At 56.9% G+C, this 17,474-nt stretch overlaps 1 protein-coding gene across 4 annotated transcripts in view; it reads right to left on the reverse strand.

Moving 5' to 3' along the window:
• CAMSAP1 (calmodulin regulated spectrin associated protein 1) overlaps window positions 1–17,474 on the reverse strand; it is a 48,515-nt gene that overhangs the window by 23,273 nt on the left and 7,768 nt on the right. For all 4 annotated transcript variants that reach the window (XM_047768903.1, XM_047768902.1, XM_047768899.1 and 1 more), the window contains exons 3-4: window positions 6,420–6,682; window positions 5,410–5,571 (exon numbers count right to left, since the gene is read on the reverse strand). In XM_047768903.1, the coding sequence (XP_047624859.1) occupies window positions 5,410–5,571; window positions 6,420–6,682 (425 nt within the window). The remainder of the gene's footprint in view (window positions 1–5,409; window positions 5,572–6,419; window positions 6,683–17,474) is intronic.

The following is a 17,474-nucleotide window of genomic DNA, read 5'->3' on the forward strand; positions in this document are numbered from 1 at the left end:
AAAAAAGGAAGAGAGAAAGGAAAAAAGATGTATATCCTTATCTTCAACGTGAGAGCAGATGTTCTTCACACACACCAAGAAAAACAACACTGCAGCGGATGAAGTGCAGAAGCAGGTAAGAAAAAACAGCTGTCATCTAGTGAGCCAAACATCAAAGAAACGTATAAAATTGTAAACTGAGGTGCAGGTTTGATCCCCGGCCCAGTGCAGTGGGTCAAAGGATCCGGCACAGGTCGCAGCTGTGGCCTGGTTTCAATCCCTGGCCCAAGAGCTTCCACATGCCACGGCAGCAGCTTCAAAAACAAAAGTGTACAGTGCATCTAAAGCACTACTTCCAAAGGAATTCTCCACCTTAAATGTTTATATTAAAATGAAAAGGTCTGGCAGCCACAGCTTCAATTCAACCCCTAGCCTGGGACCCTCCATGTGCCGCAGGTATGGCCCTAAAAAGATAAAAAAAAAAAAGTGTTTAAAATGGAATAAAATGAAACAAAATGAAGGCGTAAAAGAATTTTCTACTTTAACAAGGAGGGAAAATTAAACTCAAAATAAATAGAAGGAAAAAATAATAACAGCAAGAAGAGAAATTATCTACAAAACCATAGAAAAAATCAATAAAAACAAGAAACAGGTTTTTTCAGAACAATAAGTTGAAAGCCCAACTAAGGAAGGAACAAAAGAAATTACGGAGAGTAGGAAATAAGAAGGGACATCACTGAGGATCATACGTCACTAAAAGAATAAAAAATATGAATATTCCAACAATTTAAGACAAAGTCAACGATTCAAATAAATTTAAATAAAACTGACAAATTCCTTGAAGGTTACGAGTTACCAAAATGGATACAAAATTAAACAGAGGCGTTCCCACAGTGGCTCAGCAGAAACGAATGTGGCTGGTAGCCACGAGGACGCAGGTTCAATCCTTGGCCCCGCTCCGTGGGTTAAGGATCTGGTGTTGCTGTGAGCTGTGGTGTAGGCTCCGGATGCAGCTCAGGTCTGACATTGCTGTGGTTGTGGTTCCATCAAAGGTTGAAGGACAGAACACTTCAGAGCCTGGGAGAGCTGCTGCACAAAACAAAGGAGCGGGTGCTGCTCCAGCTCAGCTTCCGACACCAGCATCGTCCCGACCCCGAACGATGAGACACGCGGGAGCACCCACCTGACAAAGCAACCAGCGCTACGTGCCTCCGCCTGTCTTGAAACTCGCTAAGATAAACAACCGCATTAAAAAGTAAGCAAAATACCTGAACAAAGACCTAACAAAATACATGAAAACACCTTTAGTTGTGAAGGAAATGCCTCCCAAGCCACCAGACACCTGGACACAGCCACGCAAAGCAGCAGGACGTGGTCCATCTGGAAGCCCCTCGACTTGCTGGTTTAAGGCAAGGGCTGGGGTGTAAAGCGGGACTGGTACAATCCCTTTGGAGACACTCCAACAGCGTCTCCTGAACTCACACGCATCACGGGACCCAGCAAGTCTGCGCCGAAGTATTTGCTCAAAAGAATGAGACGCGGTCCCGCACGTCGAGACCTGGGTGCACCGGCTCCCAGCAGCCTCGTTCACGACGGGCACACGAGCAAGCCCGCGCGTGCAGCATCAGGGGGCGGATGAGCGCTGCTGGGCGGCCACAGACGAAGCCTCCCAAGTGCGCCGATGGCGCGATGACGTGGGTCAGGCTCAGGGACCCCGTGCCCAGTGCCAGACCCAGAAAGAGGGCAGGCCACAGGATCCCGTCTCTACCAGAACCCAGAAGAGATGAAACTAGTCTCGGGGGGAAGGGAGCCATCAGCGGCAATCCGGGCCGGGCAGACTAAGTGCAAGGAGCCCAGAGGAACCGCTTAGGGATGGGAATGTTGTCTTGGTTGGGAACGTGAAACACAGAGCCGGCGTCAGGATTCAAGGAACCGGGTCCATTTACGGCACGCATGTCACGTTTCGGGAAAGCCAGGGGGTGGGGTGGGGTCTGTGAGAGATTCAAGCCATGGGCTGGGTGTCAATAAAAAATGCAAAGAGCCCCAGCAAGACGGTCCAGGGAGAACTCCAGTGCTCCCGGGACAGAGGCCGGCCCAGACACCGGCCGGCGGTCGGGCGGGCGGGCCCGGGGCGGGGGGGGGGGAGTAGTGCTCCCCCAGGGGCCCGAGCATGCGCGTGTTCAGAAGCGGGAGGCGTGGGCCTTTCTGGGCCGGGTCAGGTGCACTGCGGGGACCCCAGTGCAGAGCCAAGGGGTCTCTGAACAGCACTGGAGGCGAGTCTCAGATGAGGGCCCGCAGGAGGCCTGTCCACAACCTCCTGGACTGTACAGGACCCGGAAAAAGCGGCGTGCACCCTGCTCGCAGCAGCACGCCTGACCACAGCCAGACCCAGCAGCACGCCAGACGCCCAGCGGCAGGAGTGGATAAAGATGAGAGACCATCGCCATGCCAGCCACAAAAAAGACCTACTGATGCCATCTGCAGCAACACCGATGTAACCAGACTCTCACCCCAAGTGGGGTGAGTCAGACCACAGCGTGACCTCGCTCAGATGGGGAATCGGATAAACAGCTGGACCAATGAACTTACAAAACGACTCGCAAACCAAACTTCTGGCTACCGAAGGGGAAACGCGGGGAGGGATGGCTTGGAGCCACTACCCGCAGAACCAGTGGGTGACAAGGACCGAGGACCCAGCCCGGGGAAATGGAGTCATACTCTGTGATGCCACAGGGGCAAAGGATGCACCTGTGTGCCCGCGTGACTGGGTCACGTGCTGTACACCTGGAACCAGGGCAACGAGTCAGCTCTACCCCGATGACATTTTTAGAATAAAGACTGCGGCGGGACCGTCCCTGCCACACGAAAGGAGACACGGGGGCCACCTGACGGCACCCCTGTGATTCCAGAGCTGCTGACGGGGGTGAAAACGCCAGGACACAGGGCCCAACAGGAGGAGGAAGGGGCTGCACGGAGGACCCCAACCACCACCCCGGGCGAGAGCAGGCCAGGGGGTGGGAGAAGCCCTCAGGTAGCGACCCTGGGAACACGGACCCAGGAGCGCCCGGAGACCTGCCACGAGTGCTGGGGAGCAGCCTCGCCAACATCACGCCTGAGTGAGAGCCTCAACCTCGGTGATGCCCAGCGACGTTCAGTGCAGGGCACAGCCGTCGGGCGGCCCGGCTCGGGAGCCGAGACCTCACCACGGGTGGGGGCACCTCTCACCTGCCCCCGGGGACCGCCCCCAAGAGGGGCTCCGGGAAAGCACGGCTGGTGTGATGCCGAGAACCCGGCTGGGGAAGCTGCGGGCCGTGGCGGGCATGCGGGAGCCTCCTGACTCGAGAGAGCCTCCCATGGATGCTAAGGGAACAGAAGCACGGACCACAGGGCATCAAAGTACCAACGCTGGGCAAGGCAAGGGACGGTCGTGAGAAACGGCGGCGGGAACCGACCCGGGAGAAGGGGGCGCCGCCCGAGAAGGGCCCCCGGCTGCCGCAGACCTGGCCAAGGCAGGCCTCTCAACCACGCAGAGAAGTGGGGACCAGGGGGCCGCCCAGGAGCCGCAACCAGAATCTGTCCAACAGTAAGTCAGGAGGCAGCGTCTGCTAGAGAAGGATCTGGAATCGGAAATGGTACGTTTCTTGAAAACACGGCGGAAGCGCCAGAACTCACCAGAGAGGAGACAAAGCAGGGCTGCCAGCCCAGCAGCCGAATCCTCAGGCGAACAGGCCACGACCCCCGGGGAGGCGCAGAGACACCCACAGCAACTGGGTGCAGCCTGAACACGTGAGCTCCCGGACAGCGGGGAAAAGCAACGGCCGAGGCGCCCACGCAAAGGAGCAGCCCAAGATAACAGGCAGCTCGGCCCAGAGGAAGACAAGCAGCCAGACAGAGATGCTTCTCTAACTTCAGCTTTACCAGGGAATGAAGAAATAACAGCAACAGGAGCTCTTCCTGTCTTTTCACAGCCGCACCCGCGGCAGACAGAGGTTCCAGGCCAGGGGTCAAATCGGAGCTGCAGCCGCTGCCTACACCACAGCCACAGCCACGCAGGATGCTTAACCCACTGAGCGGGGCCGGGGATTGAATCTGAGTCTTCATGGATACCAGTTGGGTTCGTTACCACTGAGCCACCATGGGAACTCCCCAGAAACTTCCATGTGCCATGAGGGCGGCCAAAAAAAAGCCTTGAAAAATAAACATCAGCGTCAACACAACCAGTGCCCACGCGGAACCCGTGGGAAGGAAACGATCCAGAGCCACGGGGAGGTGGCGGCTCAGCCTGGGCGCCACCCTCACCCCTCACCGCCAGCACAGACCTGGGGAGACCCCGACTATGCCTTTCCGTGTGTGCGTTACACCCCAGCACATACACCCCAAGGGAATCGAGCACGCTCTGCTGTCGAACACGACGGGTGGTGAGGTCATGGAGAAGTCCCGCCGGGCCTGCTCACCCACGGCTTCTAGATTTTCTCTGATAACCCTGCCATTTCTCTGCGAAGAGGGACAAAGTCAATAAAAGCTGTCAAAGGAGACGGGGGAGCTTCTGGCCCCAGGAAGGAAGCTCACGCTGGAGTCAGGTCTAGGAGCCCAGCCTCCGTCTCCCACGAAGCCCGCACCGCGCCTGAGCACCGTTTTCTAGCCCCATTCTCGCAGGGTCCTTCCCGCGGGCACTGCTTCGTGAGGCCAGAGGATGTGGAGACGAGGTGCCCGCCACCCAGAGGCGGCCCTGTGGGCACTGGCCAGCTTCCGGGCCCAAACCAGGACCCGGAGGTCCCACAACGAGGCCTGGAGAAGCCACTGCCTCGCTGCGGGAGAGGCCGTCCAGGTTGCTGGAGGGTGACAGTTTCCAGGCGTCTCTTAGGCCCCGACTCCCCTCGCCCGCAGCCGGGCAGGAAGCCCAGTACGGAGCAGGGCGGCCATCCTGACTCCAGGAGGAAGCGGGCCCTTCGAGGGGCGGCAGCCAGACCCCGCCAGGCTCTGCCACGTGCTCCCGCTCACCCCGCGGGCTCTGACGTTACCCTGCCTCTTGGAACCTCGCAGGGGTCTGCCGCTCACACACCCGGCGAGAAGCCGCTCGTGTCCAGCGCCTCGGCCGTGCAGAGTCCCTGACGGGAGACCTCTGGCGCACGAGCAGCTTGCAGACAACTGGAGGCTGCGGCCAGGGGCCCCTCTGACCACCCGCTCCTGAAAACGGACGCCACGTGGACGGCGCAGGCGAGCACTGGAAGCTTCCAGACGCGGAAGGAGAGAACAGCACGGGGGGAAGGCACCGCTCTTCTCGTAGCAGCAAAACGCCTCCGGAAACCAGACCTGCCGCGGCGCACGCGGGACCAAGACACAAAGGCCGCGCGCCGGGCTGCACCCGCCCCGGCCCCGCGCTCGCCCCGCGCCCACCCCTGGCAGCCGGCAGGCGGCCCGGGCCCTCACCTTGTTGACCCAGAACACCATGGCATCCTCCAGGTCGTAGGGCAGCTCCTTGGAGGCGCTGAAGGTGGAGAAGCGCTCGACGCTGGCCACCACCTTCTCGATGCTGATCATCTCCACGGTGTAGGCCATCATGAGGGCGTCCACCATGGCCATGTGGGCGCCCTGGGGGCACAGGCAGCCGTCAGCCCCCGCGCCGCCCAGACGCCCTCTGCCTCCGCGGCTCCCCGCCCTCCGGACGAGGTGCTCAGGCCCCGCTGCCCAGCGCCCTCCTCGTCTGCGGCGTCCCTACGGCTCCGCGGGGGGAAGAGGCGCCAGGGGCCGCCCAGCCAGGCTGTCGTGCTGGCTCCCCCCCCCCACCGCGAACCCAGGAGCTTCCTGCCGCCCCGTAACACGCCATCCCCAAGGGCCGGCTGAACACCACAGCGTGCGGCGCAGCCTGAGCCGAAGCACCGCGGCGGGGCTGGTGCGCAGATGCGGCTCAGACCTGGAAACGCCCGCAAGAGTTGCACCAGTGGAGCAGCTTTCAGAGAAGGAGGGGGACGGGGCGCTCGGGGAGAAACACTGTACTGATTTCTGTACTGGGGCACAAAACACTTGTACGGAACACAGGAAGCAATCGAACAGGTGAAGGCTCGGCGTGGCCACTGCGGCAGCGCAGGCCGCTGCTGGGGTGCGGGTTCAGTCTCTGACCCGAGAACTTCCAACGGGCCATGGGCACGGCCAAAAAGAGCTTGAAAACAAATAAAAATCTAACAAATACAGTGGGCTCACCCATTACACAGCACAACATGGGCAAAAAGTTTGCCCCCAAAAAGCGTTAGCGTGAACATAACTCTCGCTTCGCAAGAAGCCCAAAGGAAGCCCTGCCTCCCTTTCCCCAGAACAGCCACTGGCCCTCACGGCGTCAGGCCCCGCAGCTTCGGGGGACTCTGTGGTGCTGCAAGGGCACAGGCGGCAGCCTCATCTGGTGCCCTCTGCCAGGCCCCCACCCCACCGGCCGGGCCACTCACCATCTTTATGGGCGCGTGGCTGAGGTCGGGCTCCGTCACGGGGCTGTCATCACTCTCCATCACGTAAATCCCCTTCCGGGACAGAGCCTGGATGACGGACTGGTGGCCCTGCAGGGCAGCCACCTGGTCCCCTCTCAGGATGAGGCTGCAGACGCGGCAGTACAGCTCGCCGGACAGCAGGAGCTTGACCACCGGGGGCTTGATGTGCTCCTGCTCGTACTGGTCGGTGTAGAAGGGGTCCTGGAGGCCCTCGGGAACGTTATCTGCAGCGGGAAGAGGTCGCCACATGAGCGCACGCGCCAGAGCCAGGCGGGGGGCGGGGGGCGGGTGCCAGGAACACGGGCAGGCGACCAAGCACGGCCACCCCGACCCTCCACCGGCAGACGCGAGCGGGCCACGCACAGCAGCTGGGGACACGGGCCGTGCACGGTACTGAGCACCGTCCCCACCGTGAGCCCCGGGGCATCTGTGCTGGCGCGGGGGAGAGCAGCGGGGGTGGGGCCCAGGAGAGGCGGCACAAGGTCGGGCCAGGGCCCCAAGGGTCACCGCGCACCAGCCCTGGGGAGGCAGCCAGGCGCGGCGCCTTCTGTTGGTGGACGCGCCAGGCCTGCTGCCGGGGCGTCACCCCCAGACACACGGCCGACCCCGCCACTCCCCTGCCTCCGCGAGCTGGTGGAGGAGCTGACGGGAGAGAGGCTCGGAGACAGGCGTCTGCACGGACTCCTGTCTGGCATCCACCAAGAACCAGCAGCCAGAGCAGCCGCAGTGCTCTCGGGTCGGGGCCACGAGAGGAGCAGCGGACGCTGACAAGTCTGCAGTAAACCGGGTCAGAGCTCAAGGCAGAAGGGGCGGAGGGCGGCAGCTGGTCGGGTGCACAGAGGGTCACAGCACAAGGTCCCCTGAAGGCAGGACAGCGTGCAGACTGAGCAGGAAGGACGTTGCTAAGCATGCTGGCCTGGCCTTGACCAGGAGCCCCTCGGCCCTGGCCGGTCAGACCCCAGCCACCAGCGGCAACGACGGACACCGAGGATGCCCATCGCCGGGGGCTGGGCTGGGCGAGGACTGAATCAAAGTCGAGACGAAGAGCAGGGCCTGGGGCCCCGCGAAACGCGCGCTGGTGTCAGGGGCCATTCTTACTACCCACAGGCTCGAGGGACTGTCAGGGAGGCACGGACCCTGCCACCGCCCGTCACACTCTGTCCCGTCCTGTCGCCCAGCAACGGGCCAGGAGCCCCGGGCACGTGCCCTCGCGGGGGCCACCCCAACCCGAAGCCTGAGACAGGCTCCGACGCAGCCCGAGGAAGACAAGGACCATGAATGAGCCTCCGTCACCCGAGAGCTTCGGACACGGCCCGGGGCCAGCCCCGCGCCAGACCGAGCCAGAAGGGCCTGCGGGCGCCCGGCTTCGGCACGGCGCCTCGGACCGAGAACGCGGCTCCACGGCGCCGAGGAAGACGACGGCTCCACGCGGGAGGAGGAGGCCAGCATCCCCGCGTGGGCGAGAACGCACATCACAACTGCCCTGAGGTCCCGCCCCACACCTGCCAGCATGGCCACCCTAACAGGGCCGCAGCTCACCAAAGCGGAGAGGCTGGGGAGAAAGGGCACCCCTCCTGCACTGCTGGTGGGACTGTAAACTGGTTCAACCCAACTACGCAGAACAGCACGGAGGTTCCTCAGAACACTAAATACAGACCCACCACACGACCCAGCAACCCCACTCCTGGGCATGGATCCGGACAAAGCGCTCCTTGAAAAAGACACACGAACCCCTATGTTCCTTGCAGCTCTAGTCACAATAGCCAAGACAACCCAAGGAAACAACCCAAATGTCCATCAACAGATGAATGGATTCAGAAGATGCGGGAGGTGCTCCCGTCGTGGCTCAGCAGAGGCCAATCTGACTCGCATCCATGAGGATGCAGGTTCGATCCCTGGCCTCGCTCCGTGGGTTGAGGATCTGGCGTTGCCGTGACCTGTGGTGTGGGTTGCAGATGCGGCTCGGATCCTGCGTTGCTGTGGCTATGATGGAGGCTGGCGGCTACAGCTCTGATGAGACCCCTAGCCTGGGAGCCTCCATACGATGCAGATGCAGCCCTAAAAAGATGGAAAAAAAAGGGATGATGCAGTGTGTACACACACACACACACACACACACACACACACACACACACACACACACACAATGGAATACTACTCAGCCATAAAAAAGGACAAAATAAAGCCAATTGCAGCAACATGGATACAACTAGAGAGTCTCATACTAAGTGAAGTAAGTCAGAAAGAGAAAGACAAATACCACATGGTATCACTTACGTGTGGAATCTAATATGTGGCACAAATGATGCATCTACAGAACAGAAACGGGTTACAGACGTGGACGGCTGACTTGTGTTTGCCGGGGGGGGTGTGGGGGAGTAGGATGGACGGGGAGTTTGGGGTTGGTAGGTGCAAACTATTACATTTAGATGGTTAAGCAATGAGGTCCCACTGCAACACAGGGAACTGTGTCCAATCTCGGGTTAGAACACGTGGAACAGAATACGAAAACCAGAATGTGTGTCTATATACGTGTGTGGGCGAGAGAGACTGGGTCAAGCTGCTGTAGAGCAGAAAGTAAAGGAACACTGTACACCAACTCTACTTAAAAAAACAAAAGCCAGGAAGGGCGACGCCTGGGGGTCCTTGGCTGGGGGGGGGGGGTGCAGATCACAGAGAAGAGGTGTGGATCAGGAACCTAGAACCCGTGGCTACTGTCCGGGATGCCCCAAGTGGCCCACGTGGGACCCCAGCTGAGGGCAGCATGGCCCAGACGCTGAGAGCTAACGAGCGCGGGCAGAAGGGAGGGCTCCCGAGGGTGCCAGGGATCAACCCACCAGAACCACGGCCCACAGCAGGCGGGGCATCGGGACCCACACCTCAACCTGACTCAACCACCTGCTTTTTAAAAAGTCAACATTCTCTAGATGTTAACAGCACCCAGAGCCTCACATGTAAGAGTCAGAACCTCCAATACAGTCCAAATGCAGCCGATGAAGAAGACAGGGAGGAAACCTCCTACTGCTGGGGCGAAGGCCACAGACCCCAACCCACAGCGACCCAGAGGCCAAAAGAACCCGGCAAAGGGGCTCCCGCTGCGGCTCAGTGGAATCGGCAGTGTCTCGGGAGCACTGGGACGCAGGTTCGCTCCCTGACCCCGGCACAGTGGCTCAAGGATCCAGCACTGCCGCAGCTATGGCTCCGGTCTCGACTGCAGCTCGGCTCTGATGCCTGGCCTGGGAGCTCCAAAAATGGAAGGAAAAAAAAAAAGAACCTGCCAAAGGCATCTGCAGGTGTACCCCCCACGCTCCAAGAGGGAAGAGCTAACATTCTGTAAGGGAACAAAAACCTCACACAGAGGAGGCGGCTGCTGCTGAGGAGAGGGCTGCAGAAAAGCCCCTCCAGGGGCCCCACCTGCAGCGCTGGCCGGGCACGGGCAGGCGGCGGGACCCGGGGACGCCCTGGAACCCGGCTGGGCAGGGAGGCAGGGAGGCAGACCGACACCCCAACACCACCCCCCCCCCCCGCCTCCATCTTGAGGCCCTGAGAGCAATCTGGGGACAGCCCCTCCCGGGGCAGGACAGGGCCTGGCAGAGGAGCGGCCCCGAGGGGCAGGACCGCTCAGCAGGAAGGGCTGAGGAGCACGGCTGCGTGCGCGCTGAGGCCCGGGTCTCTGCAACCTGAGGCAGGACCCGCTCGGCTCACACCTCAAAGCCTCGGCCGGGCACTAACCGCAGCCCCTCTCCCCGGATGAGCAACGCTGCCCACGGCCAGCAGCCGGGATTCCAACCCAGGCGCCCGGGAGCACCCCCAGTGCCAAGAGACACAGGCGGAACCCCCTCACCCCGCAGGGCCGCCGATCAAAAGGCGATCAAATACACGGAGCGTCTCCCGGCAAGGTGGACCGTCCGTCTAGCGTGACAAGTCCAAGGCGGCACAGACGTAACGGACCCGCCGGGGTGGGGTCACCAGAGGGCAGGGTCACCAGCCGCTCCGGGGAGCCAGGAACCAGGGGACGCTGCCCACGTCCAGGTTCAGGGACAGGATGTGGACTCCGGGACCTGACGAGGGAGCCGGGACCCCAGTAGCCCCCCACATACTCTGGGCTGGGACCCTCAAAGGCAGCACCCTAAAAAGAGTGACCCTCAAGGGGGGCAGCCCTTGACGGCCTCCGGCCCAGCTCTGAAGAACCCCAACCCGTGCCCTGGAGCAAAGGGCCAGGGCCCGTGGGGTCAGGAAGCAAACGCAGCCTCCTTCTGGAGGAAGGAAACAGCCCGAGCGTGACGCCTACGATGGTCAAATGCCTTCAACACGCAGCGTGGATGAGCAGAAGCAGGAAAGCAGAAAGACCAGGCATTGGCACCAAAGCCAGCAGAAGCAGGCCCCACCGCGCTGCCACCAAGGTGACAACAGCCTGGGTCAGCTGCTGCCACGGACCACAGCTAACACTCTGGACACCTGGGGTTCTGAAGGCAAACCAGAGCGGGCGAGGGCACGGGGCAGAGCCCCTCTCCTCTCCTGCCTCTGCCAGAGCCGTGACAGAGGACTGGAAGGGAGCCCTGCAAGCCGGAGAGTCGGCGGGGGGGGGGTCCCTGATCCCTGTCCCAGCCTCCTGCTCCCCGAACTGCAGTCACAGCACAGGCAGCCAGAGCACTAAGAGAACCCACAGAACTGGCCTGGGGGGCGTGAGGGGTGCCTGCTGTTCTCCCCCCTCCTCTCAGCAGGCTGCCCCAGCGGTGGCCCTGGCAGTGCAGAACCGCATGGTGACAGAGTGGGCAGCTGAAGTACAAAGCCAGAGGGCAAGGAGGAGGGTCCCTTGGAGCCAGAACGTGTAGAAAGAGTCCCAGACCAGAGAGCCGGGAGAGGACCTCACGCTCCCACGTGAACCTGCACAGCCGCGGGGCGCGAGTACGCGGGCGGGTCCAGGGGACAGAACTGAAACCACTGCCCACAGACGGCAAACCAGACTCTGGTCTGAGCCTGACGACGTTTACTGCCACCCAGCTGCCAAACAAGCCACCGAAAAAATTCCAACAGCATCCCAAAGATGGTAGCAGCACCCAGAAGACAGCCTCACAACACGACATTCAAAATGTCCAGGACACAATCCATGATCACTCAACATACGAAGACAAGAAACACGACCAATTCTCGGGGGAAAGGACAGCAGCCAGGCCTGAGGGACCCAGACCGCAGCTCTTACAGCACGGCGCTGCGAGGCCCTCCCGACACAGCGGACGGACAGAGACACCGACAGACCGACAAAACCTACCTCAAAAAACCGCCTTTCAGAAACGCAAAATACAGTGTCAACGAGAAATTCAACGACAGATTCAAAAGATGAACAAAACAGCAGCGGGCTCACAGATGCAGAGGACAAACCAGTGACTACCAGCGGGGCGGCAGGGGGTGGGGGGGACCGGGGGTACAAACGACTGGGTGCAAGACAGCCTCAAGGATGTGCTGCGCAGCCCGGGGAACAGAGCCAACAGCCTGTAATAACCGCACGTGGAAAGCAACCTTTGAAAAGTGCAAAAGCAAATAAATAAATTTAATTTTTAAGAAGCAAAAATGGAAGCTTCTTCTGTGGCACAACAGGATTGGCAGTGTCTCTACAGCACCAGGATGATGCAGGTTCGGTCCCCAGCCCAGCACAGTGGGTTAAAGGATCCAGTGTTGCCACACGGGTCGCCAATGCGGCTCAGATCTGATCCCTGGCCTGGGAACTCCGTATGACGTGGTGCGGCCAAAAAAGGACAAACAAAAAACAAAAAAAGATGAAGAGAACGGCAGGGAAAGAGTCAGTGAACTTGAAGACAGATCAATGGCGATGGTCCATCTAGAGAGCAGAGGAAAATTGACAGAATAAAGTGAAAAGCCCCAGGGCCCTGCGGACGCCAGGGGAGGCACCCGGCAGACCCTCAATGCCTGTGCCTCGAACGGTGGCAGGAGAAGAGACAAGACTCCTAAATTTGGTAGAAACATGGAGACTATTAGAGAGAGCGCTCTGCAGAGCAGAAAAAGAACCGAGTGAGAATTACACCAAGGAAAGTGCAGCCCCTGGATTTATACCCAGGACTGCTCAGCAGCACACCACACACAGAGGAGAGAAAATACAGCCGAGACGATAAATGACAGACCCTGTGAGCGTCACAGGGGTGTGACTAGAGACCCCGACAGAAAGGAAAGAAAACACGGGGCAGACGGTGGACGAACCCTGGCAGGGTTTAAAAAAAAACAAAGTTAATCCACACACCAAAGAACCTCACAGTAACACTCATCTATCTAAAGACAAAGGAAAAACCTTGAGAGCAGCCAGGAGCACATTCCGGCCAAGACCAGACACTCCTCGCTCCCTGGCACAGCGCAAACCCGGAAATAACCCACAGGGTAACCGAGAGGAACTCCAAGAGCTGAAAGAGGACTGCCCACCGGTCTGGGGCGCCAGGACTGGAGGAGCACAGCAAGAGGGCCGCACGACCCCCACCGAAAGGTGACCCCAGCCCGGCATCTCCCGACCTCAGCCTAGAGATAGAAGGTGAGTGGAACAGGCCCGTTCCTGCCCCGGACCTGCCCCAGAGGCCAGGCTGGCAGCACCAGCACGGGATCAACAGGACGCCCCACTAAGAAGCAGCCTGGACACCTGCCTCAGCAAGGCTCCATCCTGCCCCCTCAGCCCTGGAATACCCTCTCATCACTCTGCACCAGGGGAGTCCAGCGGTCGGACCAGGACCCCACCATAACAAGCACCCAGCCTGGACGCTCCGTGTCCTGCGGCAGAGAACAGCCTCCCACCCACCCAGAGGCCCCGGGCCATCCCCTCCTAAAGCAGCACCAGCAGGTGCAGCGGGGGCACCCGGCCCACCATCACAACAAGATGCCTCACAAGGACGTGAACATCAGGCTGCCACTGGAACCATGTCCACACGTGGGCAGGAGAGGAGCGGCGAGTCTGCCTGAAAAAACTTCAGGAGCCCCCAGGGTCTCCTAGCATGACAGCCAAATGACCAGGAAACAGTAAGAAAATCACCTATCACACCCAGAACCAAGAACATAAGCCTTTAATGAGGAGAGAATCAACTGACACCAACACCAAGATGAGTCAGATGCTGGATTACCCAACAAAGGCCTTTAAACAACGTCCAAAATATGAATCTACAACAGTTACAAAACAAAGGAAAACTGAAAAAAAAATCAGCAAATAAGTTATAAAAAGAACAAAATATAAAAACTGATAAATTGGAAGTTCCTGTTGTGGCTCAGTGGTAATGAGTCCAACTAGTATTCATGAGGACGCAGGTTCAATCCCTGGCCCTAGTCAGTGGGCTAAATGATCGGGCGTTGCCACGAGCTATGGGGTAGATCACAGGTGGGCCTCGGATGTGGTGTTGTTATGGCTGTGGCGTAGGCTGGGAGCTGTAGCTTCGATTCGACCCCTAGCCTGGGAACCTCTATATGCCGCAAAAGGAGCCCTAAAAGTGAAAAAACAAAAACAAAACCTGATTAGACAGAATAACAAATTTTAAAACTCACTAGTCTCCATAGTTAAAGTGGAGGAATTCCTTGGTGGCCCAGAGGGTTAAGGATCCAGTGTCGTCACTGCTATGACTCAGGCTGCTGCTGTGGCATGGGGTCCATCCCCGGCTGGGAACACCTGCAGGCCACAGGTGTGGCCAACGTAAGTTAACGTGGAGAGGACAGAGACTCGAATCCGTGAACTTCAGGAGTAAGACGCAGAAGTTACCCAATGTGAACAGCAGAGAAAACATACTGAAAGTCATAAAATGAACAGAGCCTCTGGGACATGTCCAAGAACAAAAAAGATCCACCGTGTGTATCTCTGGAGTCCCAAAAAAGAAAGTGAGTAGGGCTGAAACAGTATTTAAGCAAACAATGGCTGGAAACTATTCCTAATACGGAGAAAGACACCAGCCCAGACATTTCACAAAACTGAGTGAACCCCATATAGAACAAACCCAAAGAAATCCACACCAAGACACATCATAATCAGACTTCTGAAAACTGAAGACAAGGAAAATATTCTGGAGCAACCAGAAAGAATAACACCTTATGGATAAAGGAACACCGATTCAAGTGACAGTAGGTTTCTCCTCGAAGCCGTGGAGGACAGAGGTAAGCGATGCATGTTTTTCAAGTGCTTGAGGCAACAACTGTCAATTGACTCCATATCTGGTGAAACTATCCTTAAGGAATAAAGAAGAAATAAAGACATCCTCAGACAAAGGAAGACTTAAAAAAAAAAAAAAAGAATTGTCTCTAGCAAACCTTAAAACAATGTCTAAAAGAAATTCTCCAAACAGAAAGAAAATGATTTAAAAAAAAACAGAGAATCAGAGGAGTGCCCATCATGGCTCAGCTATTAATGAACCCGACTAGCATCCCTGAGGATAAGGGTTCAATCCCTGGCCTCGCTCAGTGGGCTGATCCAGCATTGCCGTGAGCTGTGGTGTAGGTCACAGACACAGCTTGGATCCCACGTTGCTGTGGCTGTGGCTGTGGCGCAGGTTGCCAGCTGCAGCTCTGACTGGACCCCTAGCCTGGGAACCTCCATATGCTGCAGGTGAGGCCCTAAAAAGACAAAAGCCAAACCAACCAACCAACCAAAAAAATCCAGAGAATCAGGAAGAAAAATATAAAGAAATGGGTTCTATGTATAAATAGATTATCCTTTTCCTCAAGAATTTTCTAAATTATATCTGATGACAAAATCTACAACATGGGAGTTCCATGGCGGCTCAGCTGGTTAAGGATCTCATGCTGTCCCTGCTGTGGCTCTGGTGACTGCTGTAGTGCTGCTTCAATCCCTGGCCCAGGAACTTCTGCATGCCACAAACACAGCCAAAAAAAGAAAAAACGAAAAACTGCAACACTTTCAGGTGCTCAAGACAATGGTGATATTTAAAAGCAGGGGGAGCAGAGGAACCTAACGGAAAAAAGGTTCCCGTATTACCCTCAAAATGGTAAAACAATACCTGTCCACTGCTGTAAGTCACATGTGTACTGTAATACGCAGAGCACCACTAAGAAAACTATAGAAAGAGACACACCCCAAGATGATGCAAATAAATCAAGATGGAATCATAAAAAATAGCCAAGTAATCCACAAGAAGGCCCCCCAAAAAAACCACACAAAACAAGAAACAGAAAACGAACAGAACATAAATAATCAAATGTCAGGCTTGGAGTTCCTTCTGTGGCGCTCACAGGATCAGTGGTGTCTCTGCTACACCAGGACGCAGGTTTGATCCCTGGCCCAGTACGGTGGGCTGAAGGCTCCAGCACTGCTGGAGCAGGGGCTCAAATCGTATCCCTGGCCCAAGAACTCCACATGCCATGCAGCAGCCCAAAAAAAGGCAGACATACGCAGTTACAGAGCAATAATTATACTAACCATTAATATGCTAAAGACACCAAGCCAAAGACAGATTGGCAGAATGGCTTTAAAAAGCACGACACGACTATACGGTGTTTACCAGAAACTTACCTCAAATTCAACGATACAAGTAGGTTGAAAGTAAAGGCATAAAAAGGCTATCCCAGACAAATACGGTTTAAAAAAAAAGCCCCTCCACGGAGTTCCCATCGTGGCGCAGTGGTTAGCGAATCCGACTGGGAACCATGAGGTTGCGGGTTCGGTCCCTGCCCTTGCTCAGTGGGTTAACGATCCGGCGTTGCCGTGAGCTGTGCTGTAGGTTGCAGACGCGGCTCGGATCCCGAGTTGCTGTGGCTCTGGCGTAGGCCGGGGGCTACAGCTCCGATTCGACCCCTAGCCTGGGAACCTCCATATGCCGAGGGAGCGGCCCAAGAAATAGCAACAACAACAAAAAACAACAACAACAAGACAAAAAAAAAAAAAAAAGCCCCTCCAAAGCCCAAGACCAGCTACATTAATATCTGATAAAGGAGAACGAGAATTACTGGAGACAAGGCGAGTAAACGAGTCATCCACGAAGAAGACTTGCAATCCTAAATGTGTGTGCACCAAACTACAGCGCCTCAGAACTCACTTAAAAAAGAAAGAAAGAGCTAAAAACGGAAATAGGCACTGCAAGTACAGAGACTCAAACATTCCCCATCAGGGACCGACAAGGGATAAAATCAACAAGGAGAGCATTCTGAACCACACGCCCAATAAAAAGCATCTAACCGCCACGTAAAACACGCCACCCAACTACAGAAAACGCAGGTCTTCAAACACCCACAGAACAGTCACCAAAACGGACCTTATCCTGGGCCATAAAACAAACCCGAACAACTTTAAAAGAACAGAAATCAGAGCATGTTCTCTTGCCACAACGGAATCAGACTAAAACTAACAACAGAAATCCAAAACAGCAAAATCTCAGCAACTGGAAATTACACCTCTAAATCATTCATGAAGCAAATGCAAAGTATCAAAGGAAAAAAAATACCAAAAAATACAAAAGAACAATGCATAGAACGGAATGAAAATACAACATATCAACACATGGCAGCGCCACAGAGAAAACTTAGAGCACTGGAAAAAAGGACAGACCTCAAACCAAGAATCTAAGCCCCACGCTCAAGAAACCAGAAGGAGGAGTTCCTGCTGTGGCTCAGCGGTAATCCAGGACGTCAAGGGTTCGATCCCCCGCCTCGCTCAGTGAGCTAAGGCTCTGGGATTGCCATGAGTTGTGGTGTGGGTCGCAGACACGGCTTGGATCACGTGTTGCCGTGTGGCTGTGGTGTAGGCCGGCAGCTGCAGCTCCCATTCTACCCCTAGCCTGGGAACTTCCATATGCTGTGGGTGTGGCCCTAAAAAAAGAAAAGAAAAAGAAAGAAAGAAAAAACAAGAAACCAGAAGCAGGGCAAAATAAACCCAAAGCAAACGGAAGGGCGGCAAGGGCAGCTATAAAAGGCTCGGGGAGGGACGAGGTCCTGCGGGGGTGGGAGGCGCCGTGTCTAATCACACACCGTCAATACTCCCTCTGTGATGCATCGAGGTTTTGCAAGAAGTTACCTCGGGGGGGAAAC

Source organism: Phacochoerus africanus, chromosome 2 (genome assembly GCF_016906955.1).
Source record: "Phacochoerus africanus isolate WHEZ1 chromosome 2, ROS_Pafr_v1, whole genome shotgun sequence".
Lineage (NCBI taxonomy): Eukaryota > Metazoa > Chordata > Mammalia > Artiodactyla > Suidae > Phacochoerus > Phacochoerus africanus.